Source organism: Squalius cephalus (assembly GCF_949319135.1).
Source record: "Squalius cephalus genome assembly, chromosome: 13".
Taxonomy (NCBI): Eukaryota; Metazoa; Chordata; class Actinopteri; order Cypriniformes; family Leuciscidae; genus Squalius; species Squalius cephalus.
The window spans coordinates 21,087,608-21,115,466 of NC_137134.1; the positions used below are offsets into that span (position 1 = coordinate 21,087,608).

A 27,859-nucleotide genomic window follows, 5' to 3' on the forward strand; every position below is an offset into this window, starting at 1 on the left:
CCCATCAGGAATCATCACAATACTATGGTACTACCAATAATAATAATATTATTGTTATCACTTATTATTATTATTATGTATAATGACATAATCTGTATAATAGTTAAATAGTAGTGAAGTGGTGGTAACAGTAAAATTACAATATACTATTGTAATATTTAATAATAAAAAATACAGCAACACCGTCCAGGATATAGAGGTGTTGAAATATTTAACTACAAATGTATACAGCGGTATCAGAATTAAACCATTTTTGCTCATAATTTTAAACACGGTGCTATACACATTTGAAACTATCCGTGCATTCTGGGGCAATATTGCTTTGTTCTTTTACGGCAACAACAAACCAAAACAGCCCACGCAGAAGAAAAAAAAGAGCACGCTGGTGTTTATTTACCGGGAGGCTCGTGTGCGCGCGCGCGTGTCTAGACGCTCAAGGACCCGGATGTGATTCCGCCGAGCAATGGCGGCTGAGCGGATCCGGGCTCCGTCCCGCATGTAAACAACACATTAAGCGACCTCCTTTGTTAAAGAAAATCAGCCGCGGCCAGGAGCATGAGATTTTCGCTCAAGAATCGACTCAACTGAGCACCAAAATGTCGATGGAAGATCCGTTTTTCGTGGTGAAAGGGTGAGTTTATGACTTAGATCGGTTACTGTGGGACTAGGAATATCATATATCGAGTTCGGAGAAATCGGATTATTAACTCAAAGGGTTTTTCTATGGTTAAACTTTTCTGTTCACAAATTTTATTATAGCGCGTAACGTTACATACTTTAGCAGGTCATAATACCGCTTAAAACAGCTGTTTCAGTAAGATCGTTATCTTGTTGTCATGGCAACCGTAAATATCGATTTCTCTCCACTATTATATCATGCCGTTAGATCGATATCTCAATTGTTTTCCTATTAAGTGGTATTGGTGTATTTTAGCAAACATCTGCTCTTTATATTACACTTACAAAAATGTACCGTGGTAATACCACGTTTTTTGGAAATGTATCATGGTTTAATTGGAAGTACCTTGGATATATGTCAGAGTAAGTTACCATGCTATTTCCATGTGATACTGCCCAAAATTGGGAATTATCATGGTACGATACCCCAAAATTACTTTATAATACTATGTTTGTGTTTACGTGTCAAACAGAATATTGGCATTGTCAATGTTCAAATAATGATGGGTTCCTCACTTACATTTTATTGTTTATTTTTTATTTTTTTATTACTGTAACATAAAGTTAAAATAAAATGAACAAGATATAAAAATTTACAAAAACAATATAATAAAACAACTTGAATGAAACTTTTAACCCACCATTATTTGTAAAGAAGTGTTTTGATTGATTGCTTTTCCTTAGAGAGGTGCAGAAGGCTGTGAACACGGCACAAGGGCTTCATCAGAGATGGATGGAGTTGCTACAGGACCCGGGTGGAGCCAGCAAGGAGGAGGTGGACTGGACCACCAATGAGCTGAGGAACAGTTTGAGGTCCATTGAATGGGACTTGGAGGACTTGGATGAGACTATCAATATCCTTTTGTTTCTGGTAGCCTATGTGGACTTGATGTTCTTCTGGCTTTTATATGTTGGTTGTAGCCTTAACCTAGTGTTCAAGTATTGTGGAGGCCAATCCAAAGAAGTTCAATCTTGATGCGGTGGAGCTGGCCAAGAGGAAAGCCTTCATCACTAGCACAAGGCAAACAGTCAGAGTGAGTAGATTTATTGATATTGTTCCTCTGTGCCGTTATTGTTATAGTTGAGGTGTGGACTGCTATATTTACAACTATTCTTTGCCGTTATAGTGTGTGACAGGCCTTTACACACATCTGCACCCGTGGTAGATGAATATCTCTAATGGATTTTCATTTTACAGGAGATGAAAGACCACATGACTAGTCCGATGGCTGCTACAGTGTCCGAGAGGAAAACTCGACAGGTTTGTACTTAAGCTGTGGAAGTAAGTGTCAGATTATGATTTTCCAGATTGTATATCAGCTCATGACAATTGATGTTCTTATGTTAGACTTTAATGGGCGATGGTGGGTCTCGTGGCCCAATCTGGCAACCCAGTGCTGATAAATACACTAGACTGGACAAGGAGCTGAAGACGGCAAACTCCCAATTCATAGATGAACAACAGACCCAGCAATATGTATGTCAATATATACATCATACCACAATTAACAGGTGATTATCATATGATTAACATATTCTACAGTATTTATGAGCACTTATCAGGGCAATGTGTTTTTTGTGTGTGTGTACATGGCAGCTAATAGCAGAACAGCAGGATGAGCATCTAGAGTTAGTTTCGGGGACTATTGGCGTCTTGAAGAACATGTCTCAAAGGATCGGCCAAGAGCTGGATGAGCAAGCTGTGTAAGTCTCACACACACACACGCGCGCACAACAGTTCTGGTTCTCGAATATGATTGGCTGAGAGCCTTTTCCAGCAATGCAATATTCTACTAATATCACATGGAAACTGTTTCACAGTTTGTATCACTCCGCTTGTTTCTGCTGGATCTATACTGGCAGCATTTCTCACAACGAGCGTCAATGGCGGAAGAGCAAACACACTACTTTTGTCTACTTATGTTATAAATAATATGTATATGTACAGTACAGGTCAAAAGTTTGGACACATTACTATTTTTAATGTTTTTGAAAGAAGTTTCTTCTGCTCATCAAGCCTGCATTTATTTGATCAAAAATACAGAATTTTTTTTTAATATTGTGATGTATTATTATACTTTAAATTATCATTTATTTCTGTGATGCAAAGCTGAATTTTATCACATGATCCTTAAGAAATCATTCTAATATGATAATTCATTATCAAAGTTGGAAACAGTTCTGCTGCTTAATATTTTTTCATAACCTGTGATACTTTTTTAGGATACTTTGATGAATAAAAAGTAAAAAAAAAAAAAGAAGCAAATTTTTTAATAATAGAAATCTTTTGTAACAACAATATACACTACTGGTCAGTAATTTGGGTTCAGTATTATTATTATTTTTTAATTTTTTTGAAATAAATCAATACTTTTATTCAGCAAGGATGTGTTAAATTGATAAAAAGTGATAGTAAAGAAGATTTATATTATTAGAAAATATTTTTTTATTTTGAATAAATTCAGTTCTTTTTAACCTTTTATTCATCAAATATATTAGGCAGCAGAACTGTTTCCAACACTCATAATAAATCAGAATATTAGAATGATTTCTAAAGGATCATGTGATAGACTGGATGTCACATGTGACACTGAAGACTGGAGTAATGATGCTGAAAATTCAGCTTTGCATCACAGGAATAAATTATTTTTTAAAGTATATTCAAATAAAAAACTATTATTTTAAGTTGTAATAATATTTCACAATATTACAGTTTGTTTTTTTTTCTGTATTTTTGATCAAATAAACGCAGCCTTGATAAGCATTAGAGACTTCTTTCAAAAATATAAAAAAACGTAATTTTTCCAAACTTTTGACCTGTACTGTATTCTGTTATATTTAATTTTTGAATATTTTGAATATATTTATTTGAAATATATCTAAACTTATATATATTTAAAATTATACATATGAATAATAATTATATTTGATCAATTTCTTTATTTTTTCGTAAATTACAAAAGTTGTACATGACAAACTGCCCTGCTCCTGGCCCAAATCCTGACAGTTTGTGTAGTCTGTGTCGGGGAGTTAACCGACCTTTAAACTTCCTGAATCGATTCTGACTGTGTGTCTGGCCTATTTTCAGAATGCTGGATGACTTTTCTCATGAGGTGGACAGCACTCAATCCAGGCTGGATAATGTCATGAAGAAACTGGCTAAAGTTTCTCACATGACCAGCGGTGAGTAAATCTGCAGCGGAAGAGCAGACATGCTTCAGTTACTGTCTCGCACGGTTACAAATTCTCAGAACACTGAAACCTCTCATTTTAACATTTGACACCCTATCTGACACATAACGTTTATCCGTTTTGTCTGTGCATTCAAATTTGTTCAGAAATGACTGTTTTTATGTTGTCCAAAAGCAAAACTTAGTCATGATTCAAAAGAAATCCATCATGTGTTTGAACTTCCTGTTGCAGTTAAAATGTGATTGGCTGCATTGCCCTTTATATGGCAAAGCATGAACAGGAAGTCAGACTTCCGGACCTTTTCAAAGGAAGCATTTTGTTGAGAGGCCAAGAATTAAATCTGAACATCATCTGGACGTTGTGGGAACGTTTAAAAAACGTTTAGTTGTTCTTTCACCATAAAACCTCTAGCTCTTGATAACCTAAATGAGTGTTTTAACTCATTATATTCCTGCAGATCGAAGACAGTGGTGTGCTATTGGCGTTCTGCTGGCCGTCCTGTTTGTGGTGATCATCCTCTTCATGGTTCTTTGAACAGCTCTCCACTACAGCTCTCCTGTCTGGGTATGCATTCGGAAGGGAGAGAACGAACAACAAAACCCTTTCGTCCCTATCTCTATTCCATCATACGGTCGAACGCTGCTCCTTTTTTGCTTGTAAGCAGCCCAGACTGAAAACAAACACTAAGCACAGGCTGTTTATTTTTCTTTTTTTTCTGCAAACGCATTCCGGTTTAGGCGATAATACGGTCTGAATCATTTCGTACGAGATGTCGTAATCCAGGGTAAATCATTTCTTTCAGAAAGACCATGACTTTTAAGACTTAAGCAGCTAAAAGAATTAATAACGATCTATTTTTTTCTAGTGCTACTAGAAAATATTGCGTACATTATTTCCCATGCACTGCTTTAACAGTCCGTTTAGTCCACTGTAAATGTTCAGCACTAACTACAAAGCTACTAAACACTGAAGTTTAACAATCCAGATCCTGTTTAACCAGGTATGTTACGGATCATACTAATGCGAGTTAGTTGTTTACTGTCTACGTGTTTATTTCTGTGTGCGTGGTTTACTTTATTTTTTACATTAATCACTTACTAGTGAGATTTATTCACATGCACTGCGCTTTGCCTCTTGAAAATGGACGGAATCGTGTTTTTAATGGAAACGTTGATGTTAAGTCTCCGAATAGGTTAGCAATTGAAATATGAACCTGATTTACTCAATTCTTTAGTGAGCATTAAATGTGTGAATTGCGTGACAATTGGTTATTAAGTCCGAAAAATAATTACTTCAGATGGAAGTGAAGTTTTCGACCAAATGCTGTTTTAGTATAAAAAGCAAAATTTGACAACTAATGGTTAAGTACTTAAAGGTATAGTTCACCCGAAAATGAAAATTCTATCATCGTTCATTTACCCTTTGTTGTACTAATACATTTTTTTGTTCTGCTGAACACAGAAGATATTTTGAAGAATGTCGGTAACCAGACAGTTGATGGACCCCATTGACTACCATTGTATTTTTGCCTATTGTGGAAGTCAATGGCTACCGTCGACAGTAACATTCTTCAAAATATCTTCTTTTGTGTTCAGCAGAAGAAAGACACTCATACATGTTTTGAACAACTTGTGGGTGAGTAAATGATGACAGAATTTTCATTCTTGGGTGAAATTTCCCTTTTAAGTATTAACTACCTTTAATTATGAGGTATAGGTCACTATCTAGCCAGTGCCTTAGCATAGCCGAGGGTGAAGTTACATTTCATTTTAGGACGCCGGGCACTCGTGACAACTTTAGGTTTCACAATATTCACCATTCATGTTTTTGCGGTGTATTTCTACTGCTAACTCAAATGGAAATGTATGAAGCAGCAGTCATTTATGTGAAAATCATTGTATTTGTTTTCTTTTGACGGCACAACACTACATATTCCGTGTAAAACGTTTATCCTGCTGAGTATTTGTATCGTTTTCGTTTTGTTTGTATTTTGTTTCAATGATCTCGGGTGAATCACGCATAGAAATGTTATATTCAACCCCAAAATCAAAAGGAAAAAAAAATGTGAAATTAAATTTTGCATAAGAAAATTAATACTTTTTTGCATTATTCTATGACATTATTGTCATGCTAATTGCGCACGTTTGTCATTACTGTAATGCGAAAAAACAACAACATTATTTTAATTTAACATAGTAATAAAACTAATCTTGTCTGGACGAGATTAGTAAATTAACAACATCAAATATTGTCTTGATGTTTATTTTTTCTTATTTAATATATTTTTTTACATTATGGTAATGAGAATTGTTAATTGGCCATGAAAAGCTTAATTTTAATGAAAATAATGTCATTATGTGAAAAATGTATGCTAAAAATAGGCTTAATTTTCTTAAAAGTCAAAATATAATGTCTGTTATGTTTTTAATGTGAAATATGACCTGGACGTGTTTTTGAAAGACCTTTTCTGTTTTTTGAACAATCACGCCAATTTTGTTTTTCAAAAGCTAGAGGAGAAATACAAAAATTGACTCTTTTTATCTCTTCAACATCTCTGTTGGCCCCATAATAGTGTTACGGCTGATTCTGACTGCCCTCAGTCACATGATGCAGTACGTCAGCTCTGATTGGTTCGAAGTATGAATGAATTGATTATGCAATTTTACGATACAAATAAAAAAATCTACAATTGCACAGTTATGTCACTGTATTTGTGTCGCAGTGACAGAGTGGAGAGATCAAGGTAGTGAACGGGCTCATAAACGCTGTTCTTCCTGATTGTGTGAATTTCGATTGTATGTGTTTGTTTGCTCCAGAAGAGAATGCAAGTATTTTTTTTACCCCTCATTGTTTCTCCACAACCCTCAGAAAACTGTCAAACCACCCCTCAGTTTGTCACTGTGTGAAAGTATGAGCTCTATTAAAATAATCATTGCAAAATTGTGTGTTGGATTGAATTCATGTTGATGAGTGGATATAAAAGTAATTTTATTAAAAAAAAAAAAAAAAAAAATATATATATATATATATATATATATATATATATATATATATATAGTTATAAAAAAAAAACGAATAAAAAATTATTTGTAATTATATTGTAATTAATATATTTTATTTAATATTTTTAAAAAATATATGCACGTACATATTTAATTGAAGTTGTATTAATATATATATATCTTTTTATTGATTTATTTCTAAGAAATATAAAGTATAGTATAAAAAGTTTATTCATTTGTTTTTGTTTTGTACAATCTGATGGAAGAGAGACGTTTACAGAGCGTGAAACATTCCTCTGAATGAGGTTGTATTTTTCTACTGGTTGCGGTTGTAATCTGAAGAAGGTGACGTGCTCAGATCAGCAGTATTGATTATTGTGTTGATGGTGACGTCGTGTGAGCGGTGCTCTATTGATCCACTAATCCCGTTCCATAGAGGCCAGAGAGGGGCCATTCACCCTGATCTCATGACAGGTGGTGTCTTTCTCCTCTGCCTCCCCTTCCTCCCTCTTTTGTCTGGCCCAGTAATGATTAGAGATCAACACCTGAGTCCCACAGTATTGAGCCTCCAAAGAGCCAAACCTGCATGACTGTAACTGACAGGGGTTTTATTCAACGCTCCCTTACAATGAGGTATTTTAGAGTTCATGTTTATAGGGATACTAAATTTGTGGACCAGATTGAGAAATATGACTTATTTTATTCATGTTATGAATATGAAGATATTTATATTTTACATTTTCATATATATATATATATATATATATATATATATACATATATATAAAATAAATATCTTCATATTCATAATATGAATAAAATAAGTAGTCACATCTAACATTAAAGTTTTTGTTTACATATGTGTGTGTGAATATATATATATATATATATATATTTATATATATGTCTGTGTATATACATATACACACAGAGACATAATAAATATAATAAACAGTATGTAAAAACCTTTGTTAGATGCGATTAATCGATTTGACAGCACTTACATATACACACACACACACACACACACACATCTAGTTATGCATATATTAGCATTATACTAAAATAAAATAATACAATCAAAAATATTTTATGCATATAGCATTATTTGATACTATTATGTGTTAAATATGTACTACCCATTTATAATAATTATAATATGTAAATAAAAATGTTTTCGTGTGTGTATATAGTACATTGTGTTTGATATTACAGCATTAGTATTTTTGCATATTATATATACGATAATAACATGTTTCTATGTATTTTTTAATATATTATTACTATTTTCTTATTATATTTATTCTATATGATCTAGTTATACATATACATACGCTAAAATAATACAATCAAAATATTTTATAAATGCAGAGCATTACAGGATTATTATACATTATAAAATGATGTTTATATTGCTAAACCTTATATTTGGTGTTAAATATGGACTGCCCATTTATAATAATAATAATAATAATAATAATATGTTCACGTGTATATATAGTGTGTGAATATAGTATAATGTTATGATTAATATTACAACATTAATATACATTTTTTTGTGTTTTGCATATTATTTAATATTATTTTAATAATATAAAAAAATATTTAGTCAATTATTATGTAACAAAAATATTTAATTTATTATAATACATTTTATATGTTTATTATTTTGTTATAATATATTTTATTTTAATATTATCAGGGATAATTCATATGTGTTTGTGTATAGTAAAGCTTTAAAGGATTAATATGGACACATTTATTAATTAAAAATGTTGTTATATTATTTTACATTGAATTAATACTAATATTTGCCATAAAATATTTACTGCAGTTTTTATTTTAATAATAGCCAAGGAGAGCTCTAATACACAGACTAGAATTTTGAGCTCCGAATAGTGGTGATATTTGTGGGGTTGCATAGCTGGAGTGGTTCTAATGATGGATTTAGAGTGTGTGTGTGTGTGTGTGTGGCAGGGAGGCAGCAGGTGCAGGATGCAGGTTCAGCGTTGGGCTCCTTTATCCCGCAGTAAGTGGACGGGACAGCTGAGCTCTCGTACCCGTGGGGAGGTGGGGGCAGGGCTTAGACGCACCCCTCCGCCAGCTGAGCTCATTAGCATCGCTACACACAACACAAACCTGCACTTGAGAGCAGCGATCATGTTTAGAAGGGTGTAGAAAGTCTATAAATCTACCCAGAGTCCTTTTAAACAGCTGTCATGGACAATTTACAGTTATCAGTGACACAGCTATGAATATTGGGTAATGAAGGGTATAATTGCTTAAAAGTGAAGCCTATAAATGCGTATAATGCGTAATGAGTTTGTGCCACTTGTTTAGAAGAGGTTTGTTATTAATTTTATAAGTGTTTTGACTTACAATTTTTGTCTTGTGTACAATAAAACAGAGAAAAATGTATCTAGGGAACAGACTTGGATGTGGGATCTTTTGACCACCCAGAATACACTCACAACCACTTGGAACACATATCAAATGCATGTTCTTTGTTTTTTCCTGTGTGTTTTTGTGTGTGTGTGTGTGATGAATGTCAGTGACCAGGATGGAATCAATCATTGTCTAATCAATAAGAAGGACAGGCGAGATACTGACCAGCGCACACACCTCCACCCTGACAGCTGGAGGAACCAAGACCCTCTTAGCGGCCGATCACACAGAACATGTTTTAATGTAAACGCGACAGACAGACGCCTTTAACCATTGCGTTCGAGTCTTTTCGCGGCATTCAGTGCTGAAGTTAAACTTTTAAAAAATCCGTCTCTAGACCTTGCATTTTTAACCGCAAAATGTGTTGCGTTTTTCCATTCCACTGCGCTACTTTTTCATTGTTTTTCAATGCAAACACATGGACGTCTTTAACCGTTAAAAACGTGGAGCTCGTATTAACTCTTTAATGACTCTTAACTCTGATGACGTGTTTACTGGTGCGAGGGCGGGACGACCTGTCACTCACATGAGATTGACCAATAGCAATCCACAACCATTCAATCAATTCCCAATGGACAAAATCAAGTCCCGCCCTACATTTTGTCTAGTTCGAGTAGCGCTTCCACTCAGATATAGATCACAATAGTGAAGAAAAGACTATCGCAACTTCCGTTTCATGTCGACTTTAAAGGGATATTTCTGGTTAATCTGAATCCACAGCATTTGAACCACATTTCCACTTGCCCCTTGTTTTTTGACAGAGTTACAAACAATGGTTTTAACGTTTATGGTCCTGCTAAAATACTAACAGTATATGAAGGGAAAAAAAACAAGCTGTCCCACAAAAGCCAGTTGTTTTATTTCATAGGAACACATATAAATAAATGTAACAAAATACATTAGGTTGGTAGCTTTTTGCGCAGCACGTACCATAATACTGATATCCTTCAGGACAGCACGCTAATGGTGTCAGGTTGCACTGTAGAGGCATACCAATGTGCTGCCTCATGGAGAAATATCGAATCAATTTACTAAAGAGCATTTAGAGCTGATGATCAATGCGACTGCAGCGTGTGCACTGAGTTCTAAGAGAGCATATAAGCCTTTTTTTGACCGTGTGCAATATAGATCTGTGTACTTGTTAGCAGCATGGAGAAGGTTTTGTACTAGAACCGACAGTCTGAATGCGAAAACGACGGAGGCTTTGAATGAAACAAAATGTTCAGAAGAAGAATAAACATTGATGTTCATTGGTCTTTTTTGGCAAACACATTTAGACTGTCCTTCATTACAATAATACTTGAGTTTAACTTGCAGTACGAGAAATATCCTTGTCCTTCATACATAATTGTGCCACAGATATATATATATAATATTCTGTTACGATACAATTCAATAGTACCATTCTGATAGGAAACAACGATCCAATGAATGTGACTGAATATGGTATTTTTTCGAGGTACCACTGTAAATTAGCCATAACAGAGGCTTTAGGGATGAGTTCGCCCAAAAAATGAAATGGGATTGGAACAAAATACATGAAAAAACCTTCATTTTTGGGTTACTATCCCTATAATATGGACCGTCACACCATCATTGCTTAACAGCCCAAAAAAACGTAATGCTGCCGTTTACACAAACTCATCCCTGACTTCATTTCTGACGCTCTTTAGCACAGTGTTCGACTGAAACAAAACGCCATTCTGGCTCAGTCTGGTCTTCAGTTAGCGCTGTATGCGTCTATGTCGTAGTACGCGGATTGAAGCCGTACTGTTTTGAGTCATTAAACGGGTCACCAGGTCCAGACTATGTCCCGCCACCTTCTCGCCGTTCACCTCTAAGATCTCGTCCCCGACCCCGAGCAGCCCCGCGTAGAGTTTCTCCATATTGCTGTCGCCCATTTCTTCAACGTACACCCCTTAAACATAAAGCGAGTTAGTCTTAAACGTTTCGACTGCGTCAGAAGGGCATGAAAACGAGAGCGAGAGGTCACTCACCTGAGTCTGGCCTGCCTTTTCCTCGTGCGATGAGAAAGCCGAAGGGGCCGTTGGGGGGTCTGGAGAGCTCCAGTAAGATGGTGCCGTCAGGGAAGGCCTGAGCCACGCGTCCCACCGGGCGCACCGCACTGGGGCGCCCCACGTCCTCTACACTCAAGGCACGGTGAAGACCCCTAAAACACACACAGATTTATCAACCTAAAACAACCTAAGAAATGCAGAAGAAGTTTAACTGCCAGATTTTATGGTGAGTTTCTTTTTATTTCATAATTATATTATCATTTTGAATTATGCTCTGAATTGTGCTAGAACTTTATTTTCTTGTGAGTGGTTCTTGATCATTAAAGTTGGATATATTTTTTAATTACATTTTAAATATATTTGTATCTGTAAATATGTAATTTGACATATTTAAATATATAATTATATTAGTAATTATTTTTGATAATCGCATTTATAATATAACAATTTTTTTGACACCCTTATCTGAGATTGGGCTATATATCATGGCAGTATCCCATCGAATTCCAAAGAACACCATGTATTTTCAACTGTGAAGGCTGAATAAACAGGATACAACCAGAACAGATCTATCCTTACTGGCTCTCAAGCAAGATGATGTAAGCTGCAGCTCAGCTCCAGTCACTAAGGCTGGAATTTCCTCTCTGGCTATCTCTCCTTCCCTCAGACACACATTCACACGCTCATAAACACCACACACGCTCACAGGCACTATCGCATCGCAACGCCGCTGACAAACACACTATCTGGCACTGTGAACAACCCAAACACACTTAAAGGGCAGCGTCTAGTAATACACGCAAGAGGCTGAATATAGCAGCAGCATGTAGACAGGTGATCATTCCCGGGATTCCATGTCTTTCTTTGGCAAACACACACCTCTATTTTTATCCTCTCTCCCTCCCTCTTTTTATTGCTGCTGCTGACCCAGTCAATGGAAAATACTAATCCTGTTGCACAACACGACAGCTGTCTGAACATTACAAGAACACGATGCATGCTCCGCAGAACATGTCATGCTTGAAATTGCCATCGTTCATTACACTACAAGGTTACAAAGAGGTAAATAGGATGTGATTTAATAAGACCAAGCGGTGTACATGTGCATGAAATATTGCTTACAAAATATTACGGGGATGGTATCAGATTTTTTGGGTGTAAATTATTATGGAATTATTTATTTAAAAATGTTTATATTGTAAACAAAGTATGTTTACTTTGTTTACTTTTAAACAAAAAGTTTTTTATATTTAGTATATATTAATATATTATATGTTTAAATTTTATAATAGTAATATTATTGTAATATTAATATTAAATGAATATTATAATATATAATATAAAACATTATAAAATGTATATATTATAAATATTAAATGAATATTATAATATAAAATAATATATAAAATGTATATATTTTAAATATTATAAAATAACTTTATATATATATATATTATTTATATGTGTTATAATTATTTAATATAGTAATATTGTTTTAAATAAAATTGTATATATTGCATTTATCAACCTCATATTTTTTAAATAATACAAGTTATGCAATCTTTAAAAAAGTGTTTGATAATTACAATATTAGCAAAAGATTTCAACATTTAAAAAAATTTTTTATGAAAATAAACGTCAATACAACAATTATATTTCTTGGAAATTGCATTATTATATAATATTATATTATTATATTATATATTGTTTGGTGTCATTTAAAGTGATGCATCATATTAGTGTGTTATTAATTAGTATATTGTGTAAATGTTGTACCTGGCTAATACAGGGCTGCAGGGCTGTTCTCCTGGAGTGTAAGCAGAGGAGCGGTCTGATTTCTTTATGGGTATTTGGAGATTTTGAGCCGATGAAGATCTCCTCAGCTGGAGAAACGGAGACCCCTAGTGGTGAGAAACGATACAGTCAGTGCCACTCACTATATTATCACTTTGAAATTTAAATTTGAAATTCTTCAATTGTATAAGAAACATTTTATTTCTTTAAAACAGTTATAGATTGTTTTTGAGGGACTTCTAAAGGTTGTCATACAATAACAAAAGATGCTAACCAGACGTATAGTCTGCAGTGAGGGGGCTTTCTTTAGCTGGTGGTGGTGTCTGTGTGTGGGGCTGGGGGAGGTGGAGGGTGATGTTGGCCGAAGGTTTTGGTTCGAGTTTGAGTTGGGTTTGGGGTGCAGGCTGAGCTGATCCATGCTGCTGGATCGTCCCTTTCCCAGCAACCCCACACTGTTCAGCCCCATGGCAGAGAAGAACCGCCGCAGGGAGAGTTTGGGTCGACCCTCCCGATGTTCCGCATCCATCCCCGCTCTAAAAGTCATAACAGGTCATTTATACATATATGTATACGTTTTGTAATGTCTGTATGAATGTTTATGCAATTGTGATTCTCAGTCAGTAGGTGGCAGTGTTGTAGTAGACAAACATGGAGTCATAAGTAAGTCTGGACCACATCTCTCCTGACCTACTTTGAGTATGAATTGCCAAAGCAATCTGTATGATTGTTGGCCCGGAAATTAAATTGTTCAGCGAAAGGATTGAACATTTTAGTAAAGAATCTGGTTTGATAAAGTCCTAACCAAAAAAGGGGATTACAGAAAAGAGATGTAGCCGTGGGTAAGGGCATAGGGATGATACTCATAATTTCCACCTCTTTCTTTCCCTCTTTACTCACTGGGAAAAGTTTGGGCTAGTTGCCCTGTGATGCACTGGTCTGATTGGCCCTCTGACGTGTCCCTCAATGAGATGAGTCTGGGCTGATTCAGCACTGCTGGATGTTGCATCAGATCCTAGTTGTCCTGTAGTCTGGTGCAGTTCCACATCTGAGTAAGAATAGAGAACGTGGCAGTACATATCAAAGGACGATGGATGAAACTGTGTAAATTGTTAAATATTATGATGATACTGTGTAAACTGAATTGTTATTTATAACAATATAACATAGTGAAGCATCTCATGTTACTGAAACGTAAGTGTCAGAATGCATTTTCAAGTAGCGTCACACAAGATGGAAAAATGTTGGAGGGGGTGGAAAAAGACTGATCGCACTAGCAACTGGCCCACTGTGGGATTACTCCACTAGGACAGTATGGATCTGCTGATCTGGACAATCCCCAGTGGGACAGGAACGCAGTGAAGAGAAGCGCACACACCCAAAGGTGACACCTCGCTGACTGGAGCAGAGCTCACAGGTCTACCTGGAATTGCCACTCCATTCTGGGAAAAGCTTTGATTAATTTTTAGATTACATTACGTAAGCGTGCATCTGCAATGCTAAATATTAGCTTTATCCTTATTGGCATGAAGCTCAGATATGTAGTAAAAAAATATTAGATCTATTACAGCTAGTGCTATTAGTGCTTTACTAATTGTAGACTTCATGCTATTATTTATTTTTCTGAAAAACTCATTTTTAGCTAAGTGGTTAAAGCTCAGTGCTAGTAACCAGACGGTTGAAGGTTTGAGTTTGTCAAAGGGTGATCATTATTGTTCCCTTAAACATGGCACTTCCTCAATGTTTCTTTTGGGGGGTTGTCTTTGTATGTGTATGGCAGGAGTGTCTAATACTGCTCCTGGAGAGCCACTGTCTTGCAGACTTTAGATTTAACCCTAATTAAACACACCCGAACCATCTAAAAACTTCCAAGCAGGCCGTTGTGTTGGGGGGCTTTCGCATTGGGTAGTTCTAGGAACTTAGTTCTAGAAACTAGCCACCAGGGTGGTTCCCCGAGAACTAATGGTTCCCTTAGGAACATTTTCCTGGTTGCATTCGCAACGCCAGTAGGAACTCTGAAATGATGTAGGCCACGCTTGTTGTTGTGACTTTTATTTTGATGGTTTATTTTGGTGTTTCGCGAGCGTTCGGCCAATCAGCATAAACTAACGTCACTGGTAGTTCCTATAGTGCTGGTTTAGACCCTGCTCTGAAGTAGGAGCTATATTAGTTCCTCCAAAAGGAGTTCCTAGAACTAAAATCGTTCCTAGGAACTATGAAAAGGTTCCTCTGGTGCGAAAGCTCCTTTGGACTTCTAGGCAAGCTGGAGCTAAACTCCGCAGGACATTGGCCCTCCAGGAGCACGTTTAGACACCCCTGGTGTATGATAAGTTGCTTTGGATAAACCTTCTGCTCATTGACTAATATTAGCCCATGTAGTTAAACTAACCTGTTGACCTCTCCTCCCCTTGTATGGGTAGGTTTCGAGCACACAGAACCGGGCTTGTCTTGGGTAAGGGTCCAGGGGTGACCATGACAGATCTGTCCTCCCAGTAACCCAACCCAGAGGGAGCCTGCTCCTTCACAATGCCCCCTGCCTCTGTGGAGTCCAGATGCACCAGGTGATACTCTGGCGAAGACATGAGTGTGACGGTTCGTCGACCAGTAGAGCGGTCTTTGGAGCTGGACTTCAGGGCTGATTTTTTCGGTTGGAGAGGAGGAGGGGTTGGCTGGGGAAGGTGGGAACTTGGCGGTTCTCCTTTTGGAGGCAACGGAGGTGCCACAATACCTTTGCTGGATGTAGGGCTGCATGTGTCTGGTATTCTCTGTCCAAGTAAATCAGTGGCATAGGGGTTGAGTGGCAATGCTACTCCATTAGAGAGACACATTTGAGTCCCATTGGGTGTGAGTTTGTTGCAGTCCGGAGGTGTTGGAACCCTAAGGCCATTGACGTACAAGGGTTCCTGCTTACTCTCCAGTTTTCGGACCTTCTTCTTCAGCTTCTGGAATGTTCCTCTACTGCTCACATTATCTGCAGGACTGCAATACGTTCCATCGCTGTGAACAATAGCGGGACTCGTCCCAATGTACGTCTCCTTAATCTGTTCGATCCGGACTAGCCGGTTGGGAAGTGTGGGAGCAACCCAACATGGTACCTTTTTCCCTTCTACTTCTCCGTTAGGTACGGACAGAGTATTTGAGTTCAAGCTAGGATCATGGGGTTCATTTAGAAAGGTCCCACAAGAGTTGCACTGCCTGTTTGCTGTCTCCGAACCTTTGCCATTTAATAAACTCTTCTTAGCTTTTGTCTTCCAGAATATTGAATCCTTCGAGCCATGTCCTGTCTCCGCCTTTCCATTGATGTAAGATGACAAGGTGGGTTTGGACACCAGCAGGCCCTGTGCTCTTTCTCCAGCCCTGCGTCGCTGGCGTAGCCGCTCCAGGTAGCGCACCTCGGCGTCCTTCTCGGATTCGTCTTCGAAACGCACGCGAGTTGGGGACTGGCCGTGTCTCCGCCGGGTTCCACCCACTGAGTCGCCGCTGGAGGAGTCACTGAGGTTTCCCGAGACCACCGCCACGCCCTCCTTCCCGGCAAGAGGAGCCTGGTGTAAGGGTACACCAACCCAGGAGAGCAGCTCCCTGTACACACATGCACATATATGAAATTAGTTGCATTCCTGTGCACTTAGATACACAAAGAAATGGATGCATGCCAAAGTGGCCTGCAGTCTATCTCTCAGCATGGAGACATGGGCAAATTCCTGAGGAAATTTTCCCTCTGCTTTGGCTCCTCTGTGCACATTCCTGACATGCTTTTTACTCCTTTTAGGAAGGTCGTCTTCAACACACCAGACATTTCGATATCATCAGGTCTTTGTTAGATATAAGAAAACCAAAACTAGTGTCTTTCAATATTCCCTGTTTGCTAAGGAATAGAAATCTACAGGTGTGCCGGTATTATTGCGCACTGGGACTTTTTATGCCTGTTAAGCATTGTGCACTGTTCTGAAACCTATGGGACTTTTTACAGCTGTGAGTTTGTCTTAAACTTTCAATCTCAAGAGAGGCAGTTAAGTGTTAAGTTTAACCCGAGCAAAACTGACAGCAGTGTAATCAACATCACCGAGCTGTTTTCCCCATAAGGGAGAGGCAGGGAGGGAATTAGGGAGAGGGAAAGTAACAGCTGGCAGACATGACAGGTGTAGCGGAGCAGTACAGCAAAGCAGTGTCATCAAAGCTCCCGTTTAAATAAATAAAAAATAGATTTTTCTGTCAGTCACTAATTCACTATTATTTGTTTAAATCCAAAGCCAGAAAAATGATATACAATTTATATTTTTATTTGTTTATTTGTTTTGTTTGCTTGTTTTTGTTTTCTATTCAAATTCTATTCACAGTGCTGAAAATGTAATAATTATTATTAATTTAATATCTTATTTATACATTTTTATATTACTTATTATTTACATGTATTTGTTAAAACATTTTAATATATATTTGTATATATTATTAATGTTTTTAAAAAACATATTATTCCCCTTTTTTCTCAGTGCGTGTCAGTTTTTGTTGTGACGTTTAAAATTGCCCTAATCTGTTCCGGATGCTGCCATGCACCGCTTGTCTTCATACCAAACAAGGAGACAGGCGTTTGGGGCGGCTCGCCCATCTGTCTTTGTGTGAAAGTGCTGAGGTAGAGAACAGAGCGCTGGATGGGGAAGTGGGATTTAGAGGCACCAGACGTGTGTACACGTTGTATAATTCAGGTTGTCTTATATAACACGTGCCCGGCAGAAACAGAGAAGAAGAGTTTGAAGGAGGACGCCAGAACACTTAGTTTAGCAGTTTAAATTCAGGCTACCATTAGCTTCCTGCTGTTTCACTGATAGTATTGAATTGGCATCTTTGTTATATTATCATATAATACTTGTATATCAGTTTCATACAAATACGTAGAAGAAACCCTTATTTTAATGTCTTTATAATGCCATATTAAAAGACCAGACCGAAATAGAGAGCAGCACCTGTTGCTTCTGAAAAGAGATTTGCCAAACACTTCCCCCCTTCCCTTTTATCAGCTGCCCGCCTCCAAACAGAGCATAAGACAATTCAGTCAAGCCCCAAATAATACAGTTTAAGATCTACATCCCTCACACAAATCCTCAAGTGTGAGCAGGCGAAGGTTTCCTTGTTTTGATATGAAGAGAGCCATGTAAACACACTCCCTTCCCATGATGCCTAAGCCTCTAAACCCCAACCCCCCCAGCAGAAACCCCAACAAGCCGAAAACTAGAGAAAAAGAGACCGGAGAAACTTACGGGTTGTCCCTCTGGACGGGTAGGATGGTGTGGTCGGCTTTGAGAGGGTTGGACCGGGCCTTCATACGCGCTCTCTCTAGCAGTCGTTTGGCCTGCTCGTGGCGAGGGCTCAGCGGAAGGTCGTCGCCCAACACAAAGGCCCTGTGGGCCGGCCAGAGAGACACAGAGAGAAAGAAACACGTCAGCTCCTGTGCGGTGTGGGGGGGATTAAGTGGAGCAGGCCGTCATCACTAATTAGGCTGACGGTTGAGTGTGTGTTGGGTTTGTACCTGATTATGATGCGCTTGATGGGCTTATGCATATGTTTACATGATCAAAGGCTTGAATATTACTCTAAAATAGAAATATGGCCATACCAAGATATAAAAAGACATAAATCAGAATGTATGGGTCATTCTCAGGAACTGGTATGCCTCAGGACTCACTACTGATGTAATTCAAAGGAAACTGAACTTAGTCTCATTATTTAATAACGTAAACTCTGTTTAGTGTGTAATGTAAAATACTTAAAAAAAAAAAAAAAAAAATATAGTAATATGTCAAGTTTCTAATTTGCCTATCACTAATTCACTCATTTCTTTTTTTAAATCCAAGAAAAAATATGGATATACTATTTATTTATTTGTTTTTGTTTTTATATTTAATTCAAAGGATATTTAAAACTAAAAACATAAAGTTAACAAAAAATAAAAGTGTTTATGAAATGTATGGGTCATTCTCAGGAATTGGTATAACTCAGGAGTTACTACTGATATAATTAAAAGGAAATTGAACTTAGTCTCATTCTTTAAATAGCTTTAAATTTGTTTAGTGTGTAATGTAAAAAAATAATTTTAATAGGTTACATAGAATTTTCATTTATTTTAAATTTGGCCTTATTATAAATTCAAATATCATGCTGCTTCTGAAAATATGTCTGTTATTCTTTTTCAACACTTTTTTGATGTTTTCCCTCTATTAATATATATATATATATATATATATATATATATATATATATATATATAATAAAAGAGGGAAACATCATATATCATATATATGATATCATATAACATCATATATATATATATACAAGAATTTGTATTAGCTTGAAGAAAAGGGCTGAGCTATTTCCTTTGTTATTCAACTCTTAGGTGGAGTTTGAAGGAGAGGCAGGAAAAGCCAATGATATGATCTCGTTCCTCTGCTTATGAAAAACTTCAGCAGCTGTTTTCTCCTGAGCTCACATTCCCCTTTTTTTGTATGTTCAATATTTAGAGATATGCAGATGCTAGTTTTTTTTTTTTTTTTTTTTTGGGAGGGATTAAGAAAAACTACTAAGGAGAATCTCAGGCAACTGAAATAATACATCTCTAATCAGCACTGTGAGAAGCTAAATATACATGGTGTGTGAGAATAATGTGAGAGCATCAATCTGTGCTGCCCACCTTTGGCTGTGTTCACTACCTTGGAGCGATATCCCAGAATCCCAATCACTGTCATTCAGGACACATATATCTGTAGAAACAGATACAGAGACATTTGGGGTGCAAATTACAGGGGGTTCGACCTCCATAATTATTTTTGACTTGTTATTAAATTATATGACTTGATATCAATTAGTTGAGTGAACTGCTAAAAGCCAGCTGTTTATCTCTCTTGACATGGCAAGGTCATCTTGTTTGTCAAGTGAGAAAAAAGTGAAGCGCCACACCGTCTTTGTTTTTCCATTTATCACAGTAAGTTGTTTTAATCAGTGTAATTCTCATTCTTATCCTTCTGTCCTCTCATATCTGGATTATCCAGCTCTCTCGTCTATATGACCTCTGCATCATTAGAGAGGTCATGTGCGCCTGTTGCGTGTAATCCTTAAACGTGCTAAATGAGACAATGTCATCTCGTCAGACATGCGCTAACGGCATTTAACACCTGTCTGATAGCCTTGGATTAACGCTGCATAATATCGCACATTACATTACATCGGATAAGGCTGATTACATCTTAGCTTCCGGAAACGACCGAGCCAAGTTTGAAACCCCAGGTTTGTAAAAATGTGCTCTTTGTATTCATGTTGAATTTATATGGTTTTGAAAATCTTTCATACCACTTTCAAGAGTTTGTTTAATGTCATGTGGTGTCACCATCCAGTAACAATTAATAACATACACATCTTAAAAAAGTTTCAGTGTAAAAAGTTTCAATGTGAAAGTATTTTAAAAAAATATCATGACTTTATAATGAGAACATTATAATTGTATGTAGCCTGCTAAATGACTAAATGTAAATGTAGCCTATATGAAAGACTTGAGCTGAAAATGTTTTCTTTTTTTCTGCACGCTGGTTGGACCTCATGACTGATTTGCCGATTATTAAGCAACGACAGTCAATCAGAGTTGTTATTTTTTAATAAGTAATAAATAATAAATACATTTCATTATATTTCATTATTATTCATTTTTCTTCATTATGATTTCAGGACAGTAGTTATCAACCTGACAACTTCTATTTTAAAATATATAGGGTATTTTAATTCAGAAATAAAGAACCCATCATAGAAGAGGTTTGTTAAAGTCATGTCTGAACTGCATTTTTAACATATTTTTGAAGAAATTAATACATCCAGACAAAAAAAAATTGCACCCTGTCACTGAGACATGTCTCCTTACCTCTCCCGCCAATGTGCGTCATGTCCTCCAGCCTCTGTCCTGGCACATGGTCTTTGTTCTGGGTTTTCTGCAGCATCTGTTTGAGAAGGCCACGGTTCATCTCGACCCTCTCGGCCAGGGACAGCGTGCCTCCACTGCTGCACATGCTCTCCAAGCTGTCGGCCCGCCAGAGTCCACTTTGTCCCACCTCACCATTGCTGTACCTGCGTAGGTGACTCTCCAGGCTGTCAGACCTTTGGAGTTCCCTCGGAAACTTGTGGCCCATTTTGGAGGTCCATGGCCCTCCATTTGGCCCGTCTTTCCCAACCCCGTTTGGAACCGGCAACTCCGGTTTAATGGACCTCCAGAAATACTTTGGTGGCATCCAAGGTTTATCGGATGTAGAAGCGTCCTCCTGAGTGCCGCAAACATCGTTTGAGAGGTTCTCCAGGCTTGCTCCTTCTCCAAGGCCACGGGGAACTGCCAGCAAGGCTTCGGAAGAGATGGGATCATAGTCGGGTTCTACCTGAGGCTTAGGGTCTCCTGTGAGGAACATCAGGGGCTTGTGAGGTTCCCCTTCTTCATCGCTGCTGCTGGAGCCCCAAGCATCAGTGAGGGCATATCCCAGCATGAAGGTCCCAGGAATCACCCTCTTGTCCTGGTTCTTACTTCCAGGTTCTTTCCAGGCAACTCTGCCGCGCTCAGAGAGAGCCTTGACCTTGGACTGCAGCGCAGATACGGCAGAGCCTTGAGTTTGCTGATTTGAAGGCGAGGACGGGGAGCCGGGCTCTGGGCTGGTGTCAGAAGGACATCCGTCCTCTGGCTCCCTGAGGTGGATGTCAGTGTTTTGAGAGGCGGAAGACAGGGATTCAGCATCATCAGATGTCACTGCTTCCTCCATGGTGAATCAGAGAGTCAGTGGAACATGATGGTGGCTGAGGGGATGGAAAGAAACAAGAACAAGAGAGAATCACTGACAGTTTCTGCCTATTCCACAAAGGTTGTTCTTAATCTCGTTCTAATGTTAATGAATCTGCAGTGTTTTAATGAGAGACTGCATGAGGTTAGTAATTTGCATAAAACACTGACAAACCATCTCTTTCCGCAAAACCTTTCCTTGTCAGCCTTTTTAAAGTTTTTGGTGAATCATAATTTGTTCATACACAGATTTCACGCACAAACTTGTGCATACGAAATTGTCAGTGAATTAAACCCAATGTTTACATACTTAAATCGAATCTTTTGTTTATGAAATAAACAATCTTTTTTCAAACAATATTTAGAAGAGAAGTTACTTGAGAAGTAACACCAAAACTCTGCATAAAATATTAAGACTTAAAGTAAAACAAGTTAGTGTTGCTTCTTAAGTAAATGTATCTTTTCTGTATGATTTTTACATATTTTTAAATAAAACAAGATATAATCATTAAAAATAAATGATTTTCAGTGCAAAGGATTCAGTTTAAGCATTTGCGTTTTTGAGTTTTTTACATTTTGCATAAATTGAGGGGAATAATTGTGTGCAAACAGGCCATTATTAACCAGTATCACTTACTGCATGATATACTGTATTTGGCATTTTAAACTGTCTTTTTAAAGCCATTCGTAACCACAGAGGGTTTCATTGTCCTCAGACCAGTGGAAAGAACATTCTTCATTCAACAGATTTTTTTGGATAAATCATTTTCTGTTGACAAAAAGAGTTTCACATCTTTCATTCTTTCCAAACAGCTTTGGCCGAGGCTTGACCACATTATCTGAAAAATCTAAAATGTCACAACGACTGCCAGTATGTCATTAAAACTGGATTTTCTCAAAGCTGAGGGAAAGTAATAATGAATATTTTAGTGTGTCACATAAGTTTCACTTGCTCTTCTAACTACTAACGCCACTGATGTAGAACAAATAGTTTCGCCAGTAACCGATACAACACGCTAACCTGTTCTGAGGATAATGTAGGGCTTGTTGACTATAGGCTTAACAGCACTATCCTGCTTTTAAACCTCCAACTGTCATTTAACAAAACACAATGTTGTCGAACTAAAATCTGAACACTCTTAACTATTAATTAATAAACCTAAGGTGTTCAGGTGTTAGAAACATGCACTTGACATCTGATAGCAAGTTTCCTCTGAGGTAAGTTTACAAACGAGTGAGTTTTCTGGGAGGTTAATTTGATTTAATTAGTCCTCTCTTAATTAGGACTCGCTCCCGTTGCTCCAGGTACTGGGCGTTTGGAAACATAAGACGTTATTCTGTCTGAAAACACACACACAAGATAAGAAAGAAAATTCGAAAGAATTCACTAATTAGCTTTTTAAAACACTAATAAACCCGTTCATATCTCACCCTTCACAAATATGATTAAAGTGTTCAAGTTGTTATAGTTACAACAAAAATCTAGTAGTTCAATGACTAGAGATGGCAACATATTTGACTGATGATAACTTTGTAATTTTCATAAAGTAAAGAGAAAGACAAGTTTGTTTTTTTTAATAACCAATGAGAGACAAAAATATAGTATCAAAGTACAGGACAAAAAAATATAACTTTCCAGTCATGATCTTTTTAAATAAATAAATGAAATAATAATAAATATTATTATATGTATAGTTACTATGCTTACAAAGAGCCATTTATAGCCACTACACAATTTTCTTTTCTTTTTTAAATAAATTAGTCAATAGCGTACATCAATAAAATAATATTATGCTCACAAAAAGCAATTTCCTACCAATTAAACACCTTTTGAGTCAAGCATACATTAAATAGAATATAGAAATATTCACTAAAGAAAATTCCATAATTTTGTTCCATGACCTTTTTGATAGATAGATAGATAGATAGATAGATAGATAGATAGATAGATAGATAGATAGATAGATAGATAGATAGATAGATAGATATTTTAGGAGTTTGATCATTTCAGTGACTTTTCCAGGCCTGGAAATCTTGATGTTTCCGTGTAACAGTTACTGTTTTTCATTCCAATGCGGGGAAAATGTTGGAGATGAGAAAACTACAGGAAATGAGACAATTTCAAAGGAGTGAGTAATAAAATTCATGCACTATGCTTTCTTGAAGTCTCACTTAGTTTGTGCTCAGGTCAATTGTAAAATCGTTTCGCTGCTGGTGTTGAACCTCAAACACACGGAGGGTCACCGTGTCGGACCAGGAATGAAAACAATCATCTCGCGCGGGACCACTTCTCTCATCTGACATTTATTTAACACTGGGGCTCAAAGAAAACAAAATACCATCCGAATGCAATGACTCACACACACACAGGTGGCCATAAAAGCTGGACAAACATATTTTAAAGATCACGAGAGCTGTAAATCTGACGAATCACGTCATCGCACTCGTTGAGAAGAAAAGAAAGCAAATAAATATCTTCTTCAAACATCTTACCTCCTTCGTCCTTCTGCTGTCTATCTTCCACAGCAGCCATATGCGCCTTTAAACCCCACTTTTACGATTTTAAAAATCATATTCGGTTACCAGGAGTCAGCAAAAACTCAAGCGGCCAGTCAAATTCCATCTTGCTCAAACGTTAGTTTCTGCTTTGCTTTCAGTTTTGAGCGTCCCAAATCTTCCCTCTCTCTCCCTCTCTCTCTCTCTCTCTCTCTCTCTCTCTCGCTCCAGCTGTTTTGGGCAAGCTCATGAGTGCTAGGCACACTCCCACTTCAAATTTGGCCTACTAAACAAGTACTGGCTATCATTTACTCACTCCTCTCGCGTTACAGAAGAAAGACCAACTGTAAAACTGGACTACATGATGTGGAAAGATTGCTATGTTGCTATGGAGACCGTCGTGGCCACCTTTGAGAGAAACTGACCTGTAAAAAGTTCCTATTGGTTGAGGGACTCGCGTAGCTCCGCCCCTAAACAGAAGGGGCGTAATCCTACCCTTGAATTTGGGTGGAAAGGAGATGGAAGAATCCTGAAACGCCGAGAGGAAGTTCTCGAGTCTCCAGGCACATGTTCCAGCTGCCAAGGAATTTCCTTTGTTGATTGTGAGCGCGCGCCCGCTGATTTGTGCCCGTCTTTATGTTCTTTAACCTCCGTGACCTTCACGTTAAGAGAACTTTTGGCATCTGGTTTGATATTTTTTTAACACGTATACCCATTAGAAGTCACTCGGACTTATTTTTGATTATTTTTCTTCCAGTAAGCACATAAATCCCTGATCTGAGGCCAGTTCTGAAGCAAAGCCAGATGTAATAGAGAGCACTGGGCTGGGTCTTGAACTTCATGCACTGTTGAGTCCAAGGACGCATAAACTTACAGGACAAAAAAAAAAAAGAAAAAGAAAAAATAATAGACCTTCTTATTTGTGCATTCCTCTGACACAGACCCAGCCCTGCCTGTAGCGAGAAGTAACCCAGTAATTTTAGCTTGGACAAAATACACTTACAATCACTGTTGCTGTAAGCTAAAGTCATTATCTGAATTTTTCAACATCCTATCATGAAAAATACCTTGTAATTGCATGCAAATCAGAGAGAGAGGGGGGTGAGGGGGGTGGGGGATTTGTGGGATGCTGAAGGGAGACCTCTGAAGGTTTTCCTGGGCCAACTGATGACTTACGAACACAAGGACTTAGCCTACGTCTTATCTCTTGCAAGGCATTAAGTTATTTATTTATTTAAGGCTTACCATTCTAATAATTTTATTATAATTAATAAAAATGTATAATAAAGTAAATAAATAAAACAGTTTTATTATATATATACACTAATTAATATAGTTTTGTGTATGTATGTACTATACATATTAAACTATTATCATTAAACTATATTTATTTTTCATTTTATATTAATTACAATATAAAATTATTATACATTTTAATGGTTCAATTTATTTTTTATTTTAAATAAATAGTAACCATATATATATATATTAGTACTGTGAAATCGATGTATGTGTGTGTATGTGGATAATATATATATATATATATATATATATAGTATATATATATGAAGAGTTCAGATGCAAAAGCCTCTAAGTTATGCCATTTTTTATTTATGCCACTTTACATGTTAAATAATACTTAATTATATAATATCATATAATAGTAATAATATAGTACATAATATAAATTTGTTTTATATTTATAGAATTTTTATAGAATTAAATGATATTTTATTATATTTATAAATTAATACAATTTTAAATCTTAAATTAAAATCAATACATAATGTAATGTAATATAATAAATCATGTATGTATGTATATATATATATATATATATATATATATATATATATATATATATATATATATATATATATATATATATACACACACACACACACACACACACACACACACACACACACACACACACACACACACACACATATAAGCCTATAAAATATTCAATATGAATTATTATATAATATTAATCACTATATAATATTTTACAAAAAAATTTTTGCTATTTGTTAAAAGTTGTGATTTGATGATACAACTTTATTAGAAACTTTATTAGAAATTTTGCAGATCTACAGAATACTGTAAAAACACCATTTGGTTAGCTATTAGGATTTTATTTGCATATTGTTTGCAGTTTAAATCAGAAACATCATAATTAGTACTCACATATGAAACGTAGCAATAAAGCATTCAAAGACAGTTCAATTAACAGCACAAGCACTAATGTCAAGTTCTGTGACACTTACCTGTCAGTCACTGGCATGTGCATAGCTAACCATCACAGTATTTCCAAAAGACCACATACATTCGCTATACTTCCTCCAAAGCAACATAATCTTCTCTAGATGAAGTTTGCAGTGTTTTGAGTACACAAGTTCCCCACACATTAGTCCCATGGAGGCACACAATTGGTTCGGTCAGTTAATCTGCCCAAAGATTAAGACAAAACAAAATCCGCAACAGCCAACCATTGGTGAGACATTGTTGCGTAAATCGCTTCAATCTGGCCTCCACGAGCCTCCCCAGTATGAGTCAACGAGGATCAGATGAGATTATTTCATCCAGCACTGGAATGAGCTCAGCTGTGCCAACCAGTAATAACCAACTGCAGAACCGCAGAGCCACAGGTCACAGCAACGTGAGGACAGCAGCGCCAGGCCAGCAGTCTCAGACCGGTGTTGGGCCGGAGTTTATAGCATCATTAAAGAGTTAGTTCACCCAGAAATAAAAATTACCCCATGATCTACTCACCCTGATGTCTTCTTTCAGACAAATGCAATTGGAGTTATATTAAAAAAAAAATCCTGGCTCTTCCAAGCTTTATAATGGCAGTGAATGGCCATTTCTGTTTTGAAGTCCATAAAAGCGCATCCATCCATGATAAAAGTGCTCCACACAGCTCCGGAGGGTTAATAACGTCTTTCTGAAGCGAAGCAATGCATTTGTGTAAGAAAAATATCCATATTTAAAACTTTATTGACTAAACTGACTAGCTTCCGGCAGACGGCCTACGCAAGTCGAAAAAGTAACACTTGGCGATGTATGCCGTAGGATGTAGGAGTAGCGTAAGCTTTGACGCCTCTCGCGGTTCAAACATAAACCCTAACGCTCAAAATAATTAATTGGTTTGAGTAGGACAAACTTAAATTAAACTAATTAGTTCAGTCAAATGAACTTTTATGAGTATTTAGCACTTTCTTTTTCTTTCAAGTTCACAGAACTGATATATTTTAAGTAAACTGAACTGTTTCATTGTTTATGAAATGATTTATTTTAATTTAAACAAACAAGTTTAACTGAAACGGCTGGGATGTCTATTTCCCAGCATGCTTTGCCGATGGCACTTGAATGGGAGAGTAAATGCTAAAATTAAGTGTAATATAATGTTTTTTTGTGCAAGATTAATATTAAGTGGG

At 36.8% G+C, this 27,859-nt stretch overlaps 2 protein-coding genes across 4 annotated transcripts; one reads left to right on the forward strand and one right to left on the reverse strand.

Annotated features, from left to right (window-relative positions):
* Positions 1–446: 446 nt before the first annotated feature.
* On the forward strand, positions 447–6,806 carry stx6 (syntaxin 6). The gene is made up of 8 exons (XM_079889703.1): positions 447–631; positions 1,363–1,531; positions 1,617–1,712; positions 1,877–1,939; positions 2,027–2,155; positions 2,276–2,382; positions 3,767–3,861; positions 4,328–6,806. Exons 1-8 carry the CDS (start codon positions 597–599, stop codon positions 4,402–4,404), a joined length of 771 nt encoding a protein of 256 aa, XP_079745829.1. The 5' UTR covers positions 447–596; the 3' UTR covers positions 4,405–6,806.
* Positions 6,807–10,382: 3,576 nt separating this feature from the next.
* kiaa1614 (KIAA1614 ortholog) lies at positions 10,383–26,943 on the reverse strand. Of its 3 annotated transcripts, none has more exons than XM_079889808.1 (10): positions 26,690–26,943; positions 21,027–21,940; positions 19,809–19,878; positions 18,382–18,522; positions 15,516–16,705; positions 14,027–14,174; positions 13,404–13,662; positions 13,112–13,236; positions 11,315–11,487; positions 10,383–11,235 (listed from the first exon to the last, which is right to left on the reverse strand). In XM_079889808.1, exons 2-10 carry the CDS (start codon positions 21,904–21,906, stop codon positions 11,042–11,044), a joined length of 3,180 nt encoding a protein of 1,059 aa, XP_079745934.1. In that variant the 5' UTR covers positions 21,907–21,940; positions 26,690–26,943; the 3' UTR covers positions 10,383–11,041. The 3 variants fall into 3 exon arrangements, with proteins under 3 accessions (XP_079745934.1, XP_079745935.1, XP_079745933.1); XM_079889809.1 differs by lacking the exon at positions 26,690–26,943 and adding an exon at positions 24,845–24,881; XM_079889807.1 differs by lacking the exon at positions 26,690–26,943 and adding an exon at positions 24,417–24,801.
* Between the last annotated feature and the right edge of the window lie 916 nt (positions 26,944–27,859).